This window comes from Anolis sagrei, chromosome 5, assembly GCF_037176765.1.
Source record: "Anolis sagrei isolate rAnoSag1 chromosome 5, rAnoSag1.mat, whole genome shotgun sequence".
Lineage (NCBI taxonomy): Eukaryota > Metazoa > Chordata > Lepidosauria > Squamata > Dactyloidae > Anolis > Anolis sagrei.
The window spans coordinates 168,833,768-168,851,074 of NC_090025.1; the positions used below are offsets into that span (position 1 = coordinate 168,833,768).

The 17,307-nt window shown below is 38.7% G+C and overlaps 1 protein-coding gene across 1 annotated transcript in view; it reads left to right on the plus strand.

The window, feature by feature from the left end:
* Positions 1–17,307, plus strand: part of SYN3 (synapsin III) — a 218,293-nt gene that overhangs the window by 185,942 nt on the left and 15,044 nt on the right. The window contains exons 8-10 of the mRNA XM_060776945.2: positions 9,096–9,238; positions 11,864–11,938; positions 16,574–16,676. Coding sequence (XP_060632928.2) covers positions 9,096–9,238; positions 11,864–11,938; positions 16,574–16,676 — 321 coding nt within the window. The remainder of the gene's footprint in view (positions 1–9,095; positions 9,239–11,863; positions 11,939–16,573; positions 16,677–17,307) is intronic.

Below are 17,307 nucleotides of genomic sequence, written 5' to 3' on the forward strand. Positions count from 1 at the left end.
GATAAAATGAAATTCAGCAAGGCTGTTCTCAGTGACTCAGATACTGTACACTATATTCTCCAGTACTTCTGAAAGTAGCCTTTGGACTTTGCAGAATCTTCCTCAGAGCCTGAACCCAGGCCTGTAGCGAAGGGGGGGGGGGGGTAGGGGTTCAAACCCCCCCCCCCCCCCAAAATTTTTCAGGTTAAAAAAAAACCTGATTTAGTCATGAATTTTAACTGGTTAACCAAATCCCCATGCTAAGTGTATGAGACACAAAAAATTAAGAGTCCCTCCAGAACTGCAAGCACTATCTCAAGCAAATATTGACAGTTTATTCACACTGTCATTACTTGCAACATTAGTCAATGTAGCGAAGCAACCAAGTTGGGGGGGGGGGTGTTGAATGCTCTTATTAAGGAGGCCAGACTTGGTAGAGGTGGTTGACCGGGGCGGAGCTGCAGTCTATTGAAGGCTGCTCTGCCCCCTGCTCTGCTCTTGGCTTCAGCGTGAGCTAGGAGGCAGGTTTCAAACACACACACCCCTTGAAATTTTCAACCCTCCCCGAATTTTTTTTCTGGCTACGGCCCTGCCTGAACCTGCCATTTTTTGGTCTGCGCTTCCTAGTATCCCACTTTACTGGCCATGATGACTGGGTGATTTGGAGATATATAATCTGAAAAGGCTGTAATTCCACAGTTTTGATTTACTTTTCCCAACACTGAAATGTGTTGTTCTTCCTTCCACACCAGAAGTATTTCTGAATATTTAGGAGGAAAATGCTTCCAAAGGCCACTAAATTGGGTTTTATCAGTATAGCCAATATAGATAGTTGCCTTTGTTGTTTATTCATTCAGTCACTTCCAACTCTGTGTGACCTCATGGACCAGCCCATGCCAGAGCTCTCTGTCAGCCGTCACCATCCCCAGCTCCTTCAGAGTCTGGCCAGTCACTTCAAAGATACCATCCATCCATCTTGCCCTTGGTCGGCCCTTCCTTTTTCCTTCCATTTTCCCAAGCATCATTCTTCTCTAAGCTTTCCTGTCTTCTTATTATGTTTGCCTCTAATATCCTTCCCTCCAATGAGCAGCTGGGCTTTATTTCTTGAAGTATGGACTGGTTGGATTTTCTTGCAGTCCAAGGCACTCTAAGACTTTTCCTCCAACACCACAATTCAAAAGCATCTGTCTTCCTTTGCTCAGCCTTCCTTATGGTCCAGCTCTCACATCCGTAGAGGGAATACCATTGTTTTCGGATATTGAAAGTATCCCATTCCGAAGGCCAACCAAATTATTTTGGCACTTCAGATAGGGAATCCTACAAGTAACTGTCTCCTCCCTGGAAGTAAAGGTTGCGGAATTAATAAATAAAATATTGATCTGCTGCCCTTTTACCATGCCTGAGATGGCTGCTGCACTATTCCTAATGGGAGGATCAGCCCTGTTTAATAGGAGATTACGTGGAAGGCTCAGTCTGTGGTAAGTGGACAACAGCTTTGATGCTTTTGATAATGGTGGCAATAGCTTGTGTCAGTAGCAGCTAAAAGCCCACAAAATGTGCATGTTAAGAGTGTACTATTACCATATATTTCAAAGCTAATTTACTACTCTTTTTCATAATGTGCTTCTTTCAGAGAGTTTTGTGTGTGCAATTCTGCACTTCAAGAGACTAGTTACATGGTACCAGCTACTAAGACCTACAGTATGTACATTTGTTGGTTAAGTAGCTAGGTTCTAATATTAGTAGGGTAGAGACAGAGAGCATAACAAAAATTCTAGACTATTCTTAAAAAATTAACACCACTACACAATTGTAAACTTTTAGCCAAGCAATTTTTACCCATCTCACTATAAATCAGGGATGGACAACCTGGTTTTCCTGATGTTGTTATGCTGGATCTTTGGATGTGCTGGATATGACTTATAGGCATTACAGTCCAGGTTGCCTACTATTCTACAAATATATGCTAAATTACTATTAGCATATTCCTGAATTTGTGTATACTATAATCCAAAAATGACTCTGACAAGGATTTTAGCTCCATTGAATTTCCCCTTATTATATCAATGATGCAGCCCATATATTGTCCTTCCTGGCTGAATAGTAATAGAATAAAATGCTCAGAACTTCAGAAGGTTTCCTGTTTGCAGATCTAGTATAGATTAGCATGCCTTTCAGTCTGCACATACAGGTTGTTACTGAGGTAAGCTTGATGGAATTAAATTACTGCTCAAATAGCTGGGCGTTTTTCATTTTGCATTTATTTGGACTATCGTTAATAGGGAGCCTTGAAAGGAGAATTTGGAGAACTTTGCATTCCACAAGAAAGAAAATTAAATCAGTACTTTGGCACAGAGCAGGTTGACATCAGGGTGAGGTTTCCTGTAGGCTCTGGAAGAGCCAGTGTGACTCATCCCTGTACTGAGGTTACGTCATTTACAACTTGCCTCTAGAATTGCATATTAGTTTATTTAAAAAAAGACTGCAACACTAAGAAACCAGTATGCATTTACTTCTAGCAAAAGACTTACAAAATCATATTTCTGAGAGACAGCTAATGTTCTTCTGACACTCTTTGAAGTAGCTTAAGAAAGATCTTGCTCTTCATTTTCTTTGGCCTTTTAGTGATGAGTTGCTTTCCAGATAGTACTTCAGCTTCCCTACTGTTGCTTTTCATCCAATAAAGTTTACTTTTTTTCAAATTCAGGCCCAAATGAAGTGGCTATTCAGTAGATTCTTTGCCTTAATTCCTGAAAAATAAATCAACAATGATTGTATTGTTGAAGGCTTTCATGGCTGAAATCACTGGGTTGTTGTATGTTTTCCGGCTGTATGGCCATATTCCAGAAGCATTCTCTCCTGACATTTCGCCTGCATCTATGGCAGACATCCTCAAAGGATGTCTGCTGTAAATGCAGGAGAAATGTTAGGAGAGAATGCTTTTGGAATATGGCCATACCACCTGGAAAACATACAACTCAACAATGATTCATAGTGTTCCCAGGAATAGAAGGAATAAGGCAACCCTCAGTCAGGATGCAGAGAACTCATCAACCTCCTGCTGCACTGAAACCTCAGGCACTACTACAAACATATTTACAAAAAAGATGCAAGCAAATTCCAGTTATCTGGTAGAGAGATTTCCACAGAACTCAATGCACCTGGAATTGCATTTGGACTCCATTCTAAATAGAGCACAAATTCATAGAATCATAGGGTTGGAAAAGACCTCGTGGGCCATCAAGTCCGACTCCTTGCCAAGAAGCATGTTGTGGTTTTCGTGATGTCATATTTATGAAAGATTGCTTCACATTGTTTGATCCCTCCTGTAATTACTGTGTCTGGATAGAACCAGCCTGTCTTATGTCACCATCCATTTGCTAGTATGGTGCATTTATATTCAAGCTTATTGCTGATAATTGTTGTGGAGTCAACTTTGACATATGGTGATGTTATATTATACTCCATCTTTCACAGTATGTCTCAATGCAGTTTCCAACAGGTAAATAAATGTAGCTAACAGTTATATTATACAAAAAATAAAGATGCAATTAAGCTATATAAAAATTAAGCCATTAAAAGGAAAACTACAGATAGAAAATAAGCATGTTATTAAAAGTATTTCCTGCTTGAGCAGACAGTCTTTAAATGCCTAAAATATAAAAGTCTGTTCCTGCCTGCAGAACAATAGCAAGAAATTCTTTTTGCTTTCTTCCTGCAGGTAGGAACAGACTTTTTATAGTCTCTCAGGCACTTCCAGTCCCTTACTAGAGAGGACAGACTGGTACTGACCAGTGTATCCTCTCTGGTAAGGGACTGGAAGTGCCTGAGGCACTATAAATGAGATGTCTACAAGACACTCTGTTATTAACAGGTCTGCTGAGCTTTTCAGGATCAAAGTTTCCTCAGTTTAATCTATCCACTTGTAATGCAGTCGTCTTTTCCTATTGCCTTCCACTTCTGAAAAAATATCGTCTTTTCTAATGAGCTATGCAATTTCATTGCATACCCAACATATGATAACCACAGGACCCTTCTACATTCACACTATAATGCAGTTTGGAGTCAGGTGATGTGGCAATTTTTTCAAAAATCCATGTTCAGCCAAAAATGGGCTGCAGCTGATTCCTGTATATTCCAGATCCAGGTTGAAATCAGCTCCAAAAAATGCAACCAAAAGATCCCCAATGGTCTGCCAAATGTGGCTGGGCAGCAGGATAACTTTGGAGGAATAATGTATTACTTCCTTACCTATCTGTTAGCTTCCCTTTTATTCACCCCCTATGCCTCTAGTTCAATAACGCACATTTCTTCAGGAAATGGAACAGAGGGGGATGGACCAGCAAAGCCTCTTGAGGCCAAGTTCCATGTTCAATGTAATCACCTTCCTGGCCTCAAACCTGTCAATCTAATCACTTCACACTGAAACCAATTCCTTTTGAACCGATTCCAATCTAGATTATAGTGGAAGAGCTCTCTCTTTGCTTCTTTTGCCTTCTAAGAAGAGTCCAGGCTTCATGAATGGCTCAAGAACCCATTTATACATCTTTTTGGCAGGATGCAGTATTGTAGAACTCTCCTCAAGCACTATATTTCTAATGATTTACTTCTGTTTTTGTTAACTTTCTTCAATGTCCAGCTATAAAAATATTGTAACATAGCATAGTAATAAGAGAGCTAGTATCATATAGGGTGTTGAGTTTTGGATTATAGAATTAATGCATTATGACACTACTTTAACTGCTATGGCTCAGTGCTATGAAATCCTGGCATTTGTAGTTTGTTGTGACACCAACACTCTTTGGCAAAGAAGGCTAAAGGCCTTGTAAAATTACAACTCCCAGGATTCCATAGGGCTGAGCCATGGCAGTTTAAGTGGAATTAAACTGCATTAACTCTACAGCATTGATCCATCCTAGGACACAGAGAGACCAGGGTTCGAATCTCTATCTGCCCTGACAACCTACTGGAAAACCTTGGGCAAGCCATACTTTTTCAACTTCAGAGCAAGGCAAGAACACCCTTCTATGAACTCATTCTGCCGAGAGAATCCTGTGATAGATTTACCTTAGGGTTACCATAAGTCAGAAATAACTTGAAAGTAAACAATAACCAAGCCAGTTGTGGTCTAGCTATTAAAACGGGTGCCCGAGTAGTTGTATATAGGAAGGTACCACCCCATCCCCCTCAAACCAATCTTGTCATTTCTTTCCCAGCACAGGAGTAGACATTAGTCTCCCGTGACATATTTGCCTAACTTGGGAAATATTTATTTTCTAGTAAAGGTTGTTTTTGGAATGCACTCCCCAAAGGAGTGTGCCACTCAGATTTTTCCTTTACCTATACTGGGTATATTATGCTTGTTGTTGTTGTTGTTGTTGTTGTTGCTATGTGCCTTCAAGTCATTTCTGATTTATGACTACCCTAAGGCAAAACTGTCACAGGATTTTTTGAGACTGGGAATGTAACTCACCCAAGGTCACCCAGTAGGTTTCCATGAGCAAATGTGGACTCAAATCCTGGTCTCCAATTATGTGTTCAAACCACCACACCATTCTGGCTCTCTTGTTATAGTCAGGTTAGCCCAATTCAAAATTTCTTCCTATAGAAATTGAGTGTCTGGATAGGCTAGTGTAGGACAAATCACCAATAGCCTAATCTCTTTTACAGGATGGTTGTGAGGATAAAATAAGGCTTTTCCATATGTAGAACTGGCTTGCTTCTTAGATGAAAGGTTGGCCATAATTCTGATAAATCAAAATGCAACTTCTCCTTTGTGCTCCGCTCCTCATTCTGAGAACCTGCCCTTTTTTACTTCCCTGTGCCTCATGTACCATAGATAGAACATCGAGCACAAGATTCTGTAGAAGAATTCTGCCAAATTGTCATTAGGTTTATGTTTTTTATGAAGTACTGTATATTCTGGCATATAAGACTACTTTTTAACCCAAGAAAATCTTCTCAAAAGTCAGGGGTTGTCTTATACGCGGGAGTCATCTTATACACTGGAGTCATCTTATACACTGGAGTAGCCTTATGCATGGGAGTCGTCTTATATATGGGAGTAGTCTTATAGAGCGGGAGTTGTCTTATAGAGCGGGTGCTGAAACTTCCAATTCGGATTGGAGAATCTGTGGTTGCTGCATATAGTGGGGGGAGCTCAAAAATGACAGTGGCCACATCCCTGCCATATGCAGTGACTGTATGAAACAATTAAGGGCGACACTGTACAAGTATGGTAGAAGAAAATCCATTCATCAGGATTCGTGGACTTAATGCGGTCCCGATGGTGAGGTGAAGGGGCGCTTCACCGGGAAGGTGTAAGTGAAGGGCGGAGCAAGCTGCAGGCATCCGGGGCACCCGGGGTATGGGGAAAAAAAGTGATAGAGTGGCTCTGAGCCCAGAAAAACACAACTCTTTTACCTGTCTAGCCTGCCTTTGTATCCTATTACTGTACCTCCTTCTCTGCCTCTCAGATTCCGCTTCTGAAGACTGCAGTGAAGTGGTGCAGGTGCGCATGTGTGAGATCTGAGAGGCAGAGGAGGTACAGTAGTAGGAAAATTACCACATTGAAATCAAATCTGATGCTTTTAAAAAAATTATTTGGTGTGTGTTGGAAGAGGGGTAGTCTTATACGGTGAGTATATCCCAAACTCTATATTTTAACTGGAAAAGTTGGGGGTCGTCTTATATGCCCGCTCATCTTATATGCTGGAATATATGGTATATATATCTTAAATAGGACAGGCATAAATACAAGAACATGCTGTGTTGTTTTTAAAAACCCCATTCAATCTCTGCAATTATCTGCACTCTAAATAAACTCTTGTTGACATCAATATGGTCATTGTTTGACTCATTTCCACAGAGGAGCTACACAGATCAGTTGGTAGTAACTCCCACAAGATCAAAATTTCCAAAAGAAGTAAACACAGTGAGGAATAGGTAACCCACACAGTGGAGCTGTGGTAAAGGATATGTGCCTGTACTGTGGTCTGTGATGTTTCTGTGGACCCCGGAATGGTTTTTAAGGTGTAGGGACCTAACATTAGCAGACAGGTTGTTATTAATCTTGCCTATGTGTAGGTACATTTTTTTACAAATCAATGAAAACTCAGAATGTATTACATGCGAATAACAGACAGCAGCAACTGAAACAGAACATTGAAACCAATGGGAAAATAATAAGTGAATTGTACAATATAATTTAAGTGTATAATATACCAAGCAAAGGAAAACATATGTAAGACCCTATTAAGTAAATGCCGAGATACCTATAAGATCTACAATCGCATCTGTTCCTCCACTACACTAGTTTAAAAGCAAAAACTGTGGCAATATGTTACAAAATATATAGTTACGAGTATATTTTCAAAAGAAAATATGAAAACAGTATCCATGCTAAACATCCCTTATCCTGAATACCAAACATGAAGTATTCCAGAAGTCAAAATTGTCCACATAGATGGCTGAAATAGTGACATCTTTGATTTCTTATAGTACACAAACTTTATTTCATGCAAAAATTATATAAAATTACCACCATTGTATGTACATATCATGTGTGTGTTCAACATCAATGAATGTTTTGTTTAGATTTGGGTCCCATCTTTGTTATGTACATATATGCCAATAGATATTCCAAAATCTCCCCAAAATCCAAAACATTTCTGGTCCCAAGTATTTTTGATAAGGGATGGTCAACCTGTATCAAGAAAATTTGGAGTTGGCAGAGACCACATTATTCCTCTGTCAGTTATAATGTAGTCTTCTTTAAATATGAAGACTCTTGCAAATACAATGTGTATTTCAAAGGTCTCCCTTCCCATGTTCAGCAGACTTGACGGTTCATGGGAATCTCAGCTACATTAGCTGTCTACTACGTTAATGTGTTCTTGTGTGTGTTCTTGATTATTTAGTGTACATTTCATAATTCCTAAGGGTTTTAGTGATGCAATTTATCTCACTGTCTCATGGAAGACCCTTCTGGCTTAGAATGGGGGACTTAATCCCCCCCTTGTTGTCCCTGTTCCAGAGGCCATTAATATCTCTTTAAAATGAAAACAGTTAGACAATTCCAAACTTGTGTTAAAGGTGTGGTCCCAGGGTGGATAATAACTATGTTCACCAATGAGTTATTGTTCTCAGCATTCTCCTGAGGTTCAGTATACAAATTCAGACTGACTCATCATGAGTAACTGCGTTTCTTGGTTTCCATGTCAACAATCTGTCTATCCCAGAAAATATCTTTACAAATGATAGATACATGGCAGATAAATAATAGATAAAATGTACAATAACATATACAGTTTAGATCTGATGACTTTGATTACTTGGAAGCCTATGTATATAGTTGAATCACTTGTTATGATCAAATTATTTTCCTTTAGAAAAGTAACGGAGATATTTATTTGCATTCATAGATATACCTCAGTTAACAAAGAAGTGTTCCTAACATAAGCTATTTTTACAGTCTTTTTACACCTACCCAGCCCCTTCCCCCCTTGTCTCCTGTCTAGCTAGATGTTTTCAGCAGCAAATACAGCATGTTAATACTAAATTAGACGAAAATAGAAATCACTGCCTAAGTGTAGAAATTTATTTTTGATAGTTTTGGCCCAGTTCTCTAATTTGTTAAGGTCAGTTTGATCCTGTCTTCTGAGTATTAGCTATTCCTCCCAATTTGGTGTCATCTGCAGATTTCATAAGCATGCCCTCTAATCCAATGATTCCCAAACTTTTAGGCTTCATCTACCAGAAATCTTAGGTGCTCTGTTTAATAATCAGGGTTTCTGGGTAACAACAACAACAACAGAGCTTGACTGGAGAGTAGGCGGTAGAGAAGGAGGGAGGAGAAAACAGTCCCAAACTGAATATGGGCATGGGAAATGTGTGGTCATAAAGGTGTGGTGCTAAGGGGGAGATTCTGTAGCAGCTACAGGGCAGAATATTGTGACAATGCATTTTGGATTATTTTGATAAGGTAGATAACATTTTAAGATATATTTCCTCATCAGATATCCTGCATATTTTTGTATATAATCTCATACTGTTGTTGCAACTTCTTAACTCATACAGGGTTTTTTTGTTTGTGTTTTCATCTTTTTCAATCCAAGGTAAAAATTGAAAACCAGCATGACTTCCAAGACATTGTAAGTGTGGTAGCAATGGCCAAAACTTATGTCACAACAGAGAATTTCATCGACTCCAAATATGATATCAGAATCCAGAAAATTGGCAACAATTACAAAGCTTACATGTGAGTTTGGTATCGATTCTGGGGTTATATTCTAGTCTAATTAAAAAAAAAACACTCTTGGTGTTCTTTGATTAAATAATTTATTATGTTTCAATATTACCACTGTAATAGGCCTAACTGACTGCCTATATGAGTATATGTTATAGGTGAGAGATCTGTAAATGCAAATAATTCACTCTGGCGATTGCTGCTGCCTTGGTACATAAGATAAGAAAATTAAAGTAGAAGGTTGGAGTTATAAAGTAATAATATACTTTAGATATTATAAAGTAACAATATAAAGTAATAATGAGGACCACACAAATGCTAAGACATTGCAGCAGCTGTAGGACATGGCAGTTGAAGATTTTAGTGAGTACTGAGCCAAATATTGAGATTTTGGTGGCAGAGTTCACCAAAATCTGTGGCATGCAACATATTGTAGGTAAGGGAGTCTACTAGTGCATTAAGGTGCTCTGGCCATATCAGATCTTGGGAGAAAGTTGATTGGACATCTGTGACTAAACTTTGTTATTTGCTTTCACTTCTCTGCTGTCCTGAAAAATCTTTCTTCCCATATGTCTCCCATTTCCCACATTTTTGTCTTTTCTTAAAGCCATAAACTTATACGCTTTGCTGTTTGCCATCTCTATATCTAGAACAATTAAAATTGATGCCTTTTGATTTTGGAAAGCCCTAAAAACAAGTTATTGTCTCTAGTAGAACCTTAAACTAGAAATCCTATGAAAAACAAAACAAAAAAAGATGCATAACAAACTGTTTGAGAACCTCTAAAAGCCTTGCAAAATGCAGAAGAAAAATAGGTTTGTAGGCTTTGATCAAAGTACCACTTAGCACCTTGTGGCCCTTTAAAGGCTGACCATTTTTATTTGGTAAAAGCTTTCATGAAATGTTAACTACAGTAAAAAAAAAATCCCAAATGAAACATATTCATTTTTAAAGTATCAGAAGACTAAGCATTTTTCCTGCAATGGACTGGGACAACTCCCCTTGCTAAAAAAGAACACCCAAATAACTATGTTCGAGCAACAACAAAAATCATGTCAGAAAATAGTTTTTGGAGCAGTAACCCAATAACATATGTAATCCAGATACAATATTTATTCATGGAAGCTGCTGAAAAGATCAATACATCACTTAACACAGTTGTACAAAAGGATAAAGACAAATATTTTACACTGACCAATTTCATTAAAATATTCAAGCACGCTATTACATTACCCAGAATGTTTGATCAGACTGAATGGAAGGAAATCATTATCAACTGGCATAAGAGACCGTTGTCAGACAGCTTGCAGCTTCATTCAACAAACAGATGGGGCCAATGAAACAGCATTACTTTAATCTGTTGTTTCTTTCAGAAACTGCAGATGTGCATACTTTATGTGCATCTGGTTAGTTGATGGAAGTGAAGTCAAGTTGGCATTTATCTTTTACTTGAGAAAATGTATGTAGGCAAAATGTATGAAAACTAAATTTCAGTTTTAGGCGGTGATGTCTCCTTATGTAAAATGGTTCCTGAACAATAATAACTTTGTTCAGGGGATTAAAGTATGATTATTTCCTCAGCTTGTTAGCATTGGGTTACAAAATGGAATAGTCATTGTAATTAAGGGATTTTTGTTACATGTTCTTGCTTTCCTAATGCACTAAAATGCCTGAACTACAATTATTGAGGCAAATTATATCGGTCTTGAATAATGCAAAGAAGTGTATTTTATACTTGATTTTTAAATCTCAGAATGGGAAAGAATGCTTACTTTGTTTTAAATGATGCATCATGGCAGGAGAAAGAACTGGAATTAGAACATTTCATATGGGCTCTGGAATAGTTCGAGCTTTTGGGAAGCTTTCTCTTTTCTCACGTTTTTCTGTGACACAGATAATCATGACGCTCATCAGCTGGGGCATGTTTTGTAAATGTGGCACACAAAGCTCGGACAATCATGTTTGCCAGCAAGACTAGCAGCATGCAAAGACACTAGCAGCTCGTTATGAGAAATTCTTTTAATAACTCTTGAAGAGTCATCCAAAGAAGCTGGTGGGTGGCTTTTAGTGCCATTGACTCTACAGCGGCAAAGCACTATATTTCAACCACAATAAAAAGCAGACTCAGTGAAAGCCAGCTTTTCTTCAGTGTTTTGCTCAGATGGCCCCTTTTTTAGTACACTCTAAAGCCCACTGATGTCTGTGGGAAGCTTTTTCTTGCTTTTCTGGCATGGCTTTCTGTGCAGTTTCAATTCCACAGTGTGGAGTGCAAGGTTAATTATTCCACCAGCTTTTCACAGACATTTCTACTGTACAAAAGCTGACATACCCGGAAGAGAGTTCATAAGGCCAGTAAAGGAATACCCAGCCAGTTTCTGGATAAAGATGTAACTAGGTGGGAGGATGCCAACACACAGGGCGAAGTTCCTTCCCAGCTTATGGATCTAGCTACACATTTCCTGGGCCATCAGAAATGGTTAAGAGCACAGAGGAGAGCAGGGCTCAGAAAACAATTGTCTGCCAACATACACACTGTTCTGCTCCCTTCATTTCCCCCCTTCTGCCTTGAATTTGGAGAGGAAATTGCCATGTTTAGGGGGTTTGATTGTTCTCATGTGGCTTGTTTGTTTTTCCCAGGAGGACATCGATCTCTGGAAACTGGAAAGCAAACACAGGTTCTGCTATGTTGGAACAGATTGCCATGACTGAGAGGTAATGAATAGAAGAACTACAGCCAAAAGTGCAAACCTTGGGTCAGGACTAGGCCTGCATTAACCATTCGCCCCAAAGCCTGCTACAGTAGTGCAGAGGTCTCATTTGCATTTTGCATTCTGATCTGAGGCCTGCAGGCCATCTGCTTCCCAAGAAAGGAGAGAACTAGAACATTGTCTCTGTTGCTATCCACAGTTCTGCATCTCCCGCCTACACTACTGTAATATTCTTTCTTCAGATGAATAAATAGAGGTGGGCTATATTTGTTGCCTTTCTTGAGTCTTAAAGTAGTTGCGTAGTAAAGCATCTGGATTACATGCAGAAGAGCCTAACATCAGTTTTTGTGTCTCCAGACAGTGGTAGGACACATTGAAGAGATGTTTTCATGCATTGTAGTTAATAACGAGCTAGCTGCTCTGACTCACTATTAAATGATTTCCTAAATATACATCTAAATACACTTACAAGAAGGTATAATTTATAATAGAAATTTACAAATACTGTAATAAATCACAAAGAAAATGAATTGTTTCCTACAGTGAAATGCTTTCCAATAGAGAAATTGTGTTATGCTTGAAGTGCCCCATATGTAAGTACTTAACACACATGCATGTTATTACTCTAGAAGCAGGAACATAGATGGTTCATCCATCTTCTGTTTTCTCCTGAGATTTTTTTTCTGTAAGGAGAATTTTTCATATTCACATGTTCAAGTATATCTTTGCACACCTAAAATTTAGAGACTTGCGAACCAAAATCTTTTAGGACTCAACAAGGAGTTACAAGTTGCATTGAAGTGCTTTGGAACCATTAGCTTATTATTCCTAACCCCTGCATTTGATTCTTGATTGAGACTAACTACCTATTTAATTTCATATTTGCATTTAGCTAAAATCGGAACTAAGGTTTTGCCATCTCTTCCGTGTATTCCCTCTTTCTCATTCCTTTGTGAAAAGCCATTCTTTTATCATGATTTTCATGCAGTCCCTGTGATAGAATGCCTTGCATTGCCTTATATATTAGCATGGATAACCTGTTTGATTCATAAAGTTAATCCCCATGGTCAACAGTGCATTCCTTGGCACCCCTCACTTCATAGACACTCAGTGTGGGAAAGAATCAGCTCACTTATGTGAATTTATTCTAACTTTGCAACTCCTCTGCCAAAAAAAGGTATTCAAATTATCACCTCTGGCTCCTATCGTTCTCTCTTCTCCAAGTTCTTTGTCATTGTGGGACAACAGTGGAAGCAACAACAACAACATTGTTTACAGTGGTCTCAGTTAGAAATCCAGCCAGGAACTGTCTCAATCAGTTGCATGAGCTTTTACTGTCAGAGCTCTGTTTTGTGGCTCAGATAATGTGACCCAATACAAATGCCCAAGACATTTTGTAATCACAGGCAGAATGTGTGTTGATGGGTACTTCCAGACAGAGAGCTCCTAATTTTTTATTTACTTTATTTATACCCTGCCTTTCTTCCCATGGGGACACCTTGTGCTACCAATCCAAAGGCATTCTGAAGCTGTTTCCTCCTTGATAGACTTGTAGATGTGTGATAAGAAAAAATAAGTAGGAATCCACTAGATGGTTGGAAAGATAGCAAAGACGCCCATCTGACCCCTTGATAAAATTTAATTTTTAAACAGGCTGACTTTAAATCTTGAAGGATAAAAAACACATAGTTATTTTGAAACTTGAGGCTGAAAATCCTACAAGTGCGAGAAGGAAAGGCAATCATGTTGAGGGAGGGGGAGGGTATACTCAAAGGGAGAGACCTTACCTTACAAACATGGCTATTATAATGTTGTAGAAGGACACATTATTTGTGACATCAGAAAAAAACAAAAAAGGAGATGTCACATGTATTTTTCCTAGAAGTCCTGGAAGAAGTTCAATATGCTGGCAGAAGTTGCCTAAGGGGAATAGAAAAGACCACAAAAGGAAGAAGAAAGCCTTTCCTCTCTACCTTCTGCTCTGTGTAATTCTGACAGGACAACAAGAAAAATTAGTTCCTTTCTTTTCAGCAATTTGTTTTTTATTCGTTCAGTGACCTCATAGACCAGCCCACATCAGAGCTCCCATTTGGCTATGGCCACCCCCAGCTCCTTCAAAGTCAAGCCAGTCACTTCAAGGATACCATCCATCTATCTTGCCCTTGGTCAGCCCCTCTTCCTTTTTCCTTCCATTTTCCCCTTTAGCAATACCTGCTCCTATACTCTACAAGACTATTTGCTTCCTTCTCGGTACACACAAAATTTAGTAGTTTGACGTAGCCATCTCACTCTTCCTAAAGATAGGGATGGCCTTCATAGGATGTATATGCCTTTATTGGTTGTGTTGAAGGGAGAATTTTGACAAGTGAAGTGATTTTTATCATGTCGAGAGAGGATCACTTCCATCTTCTACCCTACTGTGTACAGAGCAAAGGTTCTTTTATGAATTGCATTTGTCGTTGTCCCCCCTTGGCTCTGGAGAAAAAAAGATGCTTCAGAAAAGTTTTTTCATTAACATCCCCAAGGCTGCTTAAGTCAGATCAGAATTTCAGAAATAATGGGACACTTGAGTATTGGAGTGGTTGAAAGCCTTTTGTTCTATGAGACTTCAATAGACTGGAATAAACTAGACATTCTTTCATATAAGCAACAAACAAATGATTGTCCCAAAATGCTTGTATTCACAAAATAGTTCAGACAGTGAGCATGGTTTAGCAACAACCAAAAATTAATGTCAGAAGATGTATTAACACACCTGCATTGTCACACCCAGGATGTCTATTATTCAACAGAGAAATGATGACTATGATAAATACAAACATATTCCTTGTCTTTCAATCAGTTTTTTCAAATGTTTGACAAATGTAACTAATAACAAGTGTATAAGAGATTTAGCTAGCAGATAAAAAGGAAGGAAGGAAACAGCTCATCAACAACAGTATGAGCAATACATACCATTAAAAAAAATCAGGAACAAAAAAAAATCTGTATTTAGTGTGATCCCTAATGGCTTAAAATAATCAGCCAAGGAACTTGATGAATGGATAAGGGGAGAAAGTTTAAAGGATGAAAAGTTAAATGAAAAGACTATTGCTGTTACTCACTACCCTCACAGGGCCAGTTTCAGAGATCAGTATCATTGGGAGCCTTCAGAGGATACCAAGTTAGGAAGGGACCTGAAATTTACTACTGAAACCTTCTAGACTGTTTTTCCCCTCCTCTTATCACTTCATCTTTTCAGCACATTTGGGTTTTTTTTCTTGAATTTAGTTTATTATGAGAAGAGGAGACTGAAAAGGATAACCTGGTCTCTGTCCCCTTAAAGGACAGAGACCAGGAAGTATGTCCATCACTGGAGAAAATGTTCAGTTCTTGAAATATCTTTCTAAAAGAAGCAACACAATGTTTATTTAAGATCAATTGTATTCCACTATTTAAAATTGTAGATGCCACACTGGAGTAACAGCAGAATTCAGAATTTGCAGTTGCAGTACTAATAATTAGTGAAAACATTTCAAAAGATACAAAATGGTGTGTGCACATGAGGGCATGTTGGTATTGCCTAGCTGAATGAAGAGCTATGGTTTCAGTACTAGGTAGTTGCTGTCACTTATGAAGTAGCTCTTGAATTCTGAAGTACAAGCACTCATCATGACAGCCCTGAGAGTCTAGGAATGCAGTCATGTGATGTACCAGCTGTGGCTATCCAAACATGCACATAGACATTGCCAAAACCTGCTCAACCAGATTCAGGAGCTATCCAAACTTTGACCCCATTCTACACAGGTTGTTTCACTGTTCTCCGATCTGCCTTTGGACTAAGTAGGAGCATCTCTTGCTCAGATTAAGCTAAATTAAAGCTTTTATCCAATCCGTTATTCACTTTCTTGTATTTTAACAGAGAGAGGTCATCAGCATATTAGTGGTACTGAGCCTAATAACCTCTTATGTACATGTTTTATAGCAGGAGCAGACAATGGTTCTCAATCTGTGAGGCCCTAGGTGTTTTGGCCTACAACTCCCAGAAATCCCAGCCAGTTTACCAGCTGTTAGGATTTCTGGGAGTTGAAGGCCAAAACATCTGGGGACCCATAGGTTGAGAACCACTGCCATAGATGAATAAGAACGGCACCTAAGGGGAGCGACCCATCACTATTCTCTAAATCTATCTCTCCAATGAGAATCTACTATCTCCAATGAGAAGCTATTGTAAAATAGTTTCTCCAGGTTCATCCACATACTTCAGAAGAATACTATGGTCCATTATTTTGAAAAGCATTTAAAAGCCTTAGCCAGAAAGCTTCAGTGACTCACCAAACTCCTAGCCCCAGGCTTCCATGAACTTGACTCACAAGAAAGTGGTACTCTAGCACTATTACATTTAGTTGGAAAGATCCCCAGATTGAAATGAATCAAACTGTGTTTCCAACTTATTGAGCCTTCCAACATTACTATATTAGCAATATATTTAATGAACAAGAAACCATCTATATCATTAATGTATTTGAAGCATCCTCGTTTATTCCAATGTCCTATGAACTTTTGTAGTCTACCGTGTATGTGTAAAACATAAAGATACTGATATCTCTGACTTTTAAAAATGTGGGCTCATATAAACAATCCTATTTTGTTTCTGTAGATACCGGCTTTGGGCAGATACTGTAGCTGAGATGTTTGGAGGCCTTGACATTTGTGCAGTTAAAGCTGTCCACAGTAAGGATGGGAAAGATTTCATCATTGAGGTGAGAGGCTGAACAAGTGGAATTTAAGTGTCCTTCAAGCAAATGTTTAGGAAGGCATACATTACAGCGCGAGAGAGAAAAAGAATGCTATGCAAAGATTTATCCATACTATCTTCTTCTGCTTTGCCTCATGGCCAATTCATTTTGTAGTAAGGCATAGAACATAAAAGAAGCATCTCCTCCATATTTAGATTTCAAAAAGATGCATAGGCTAAATTAGTTATTGTTTTCATTTGAACAGTAGCGTTGACTGACAGGAAGGAAAGACTTGATTCAGGACTTCAAAGCTGAAATGACTACAATGGCAAAAGGAAAACAGTTGGTCAGTGCTCACAAAAAGCCATTGACTATTTTGATCGTATGGCATGCACCTAAGATTTACTTTCTGTTTTGTTCCCAGCCTTTCTTCAAAGGGGTTGGACTCTACATCCCTTACTACCTTTGTAATTCTCCTCTATCATGATCATCAACATTTCTATATATACGCCTAAATTGAAATAAGGTCCTCTCCTGTATATCTTGGTTCTCTGGCAGACAGATATCATAGATCTAGTTTGTTGATGTCCTTCTTTAACAGTAACATCCAGAACTATTTTGTTTGAACACAAAACCAGAATTTTCTGGCACTTCC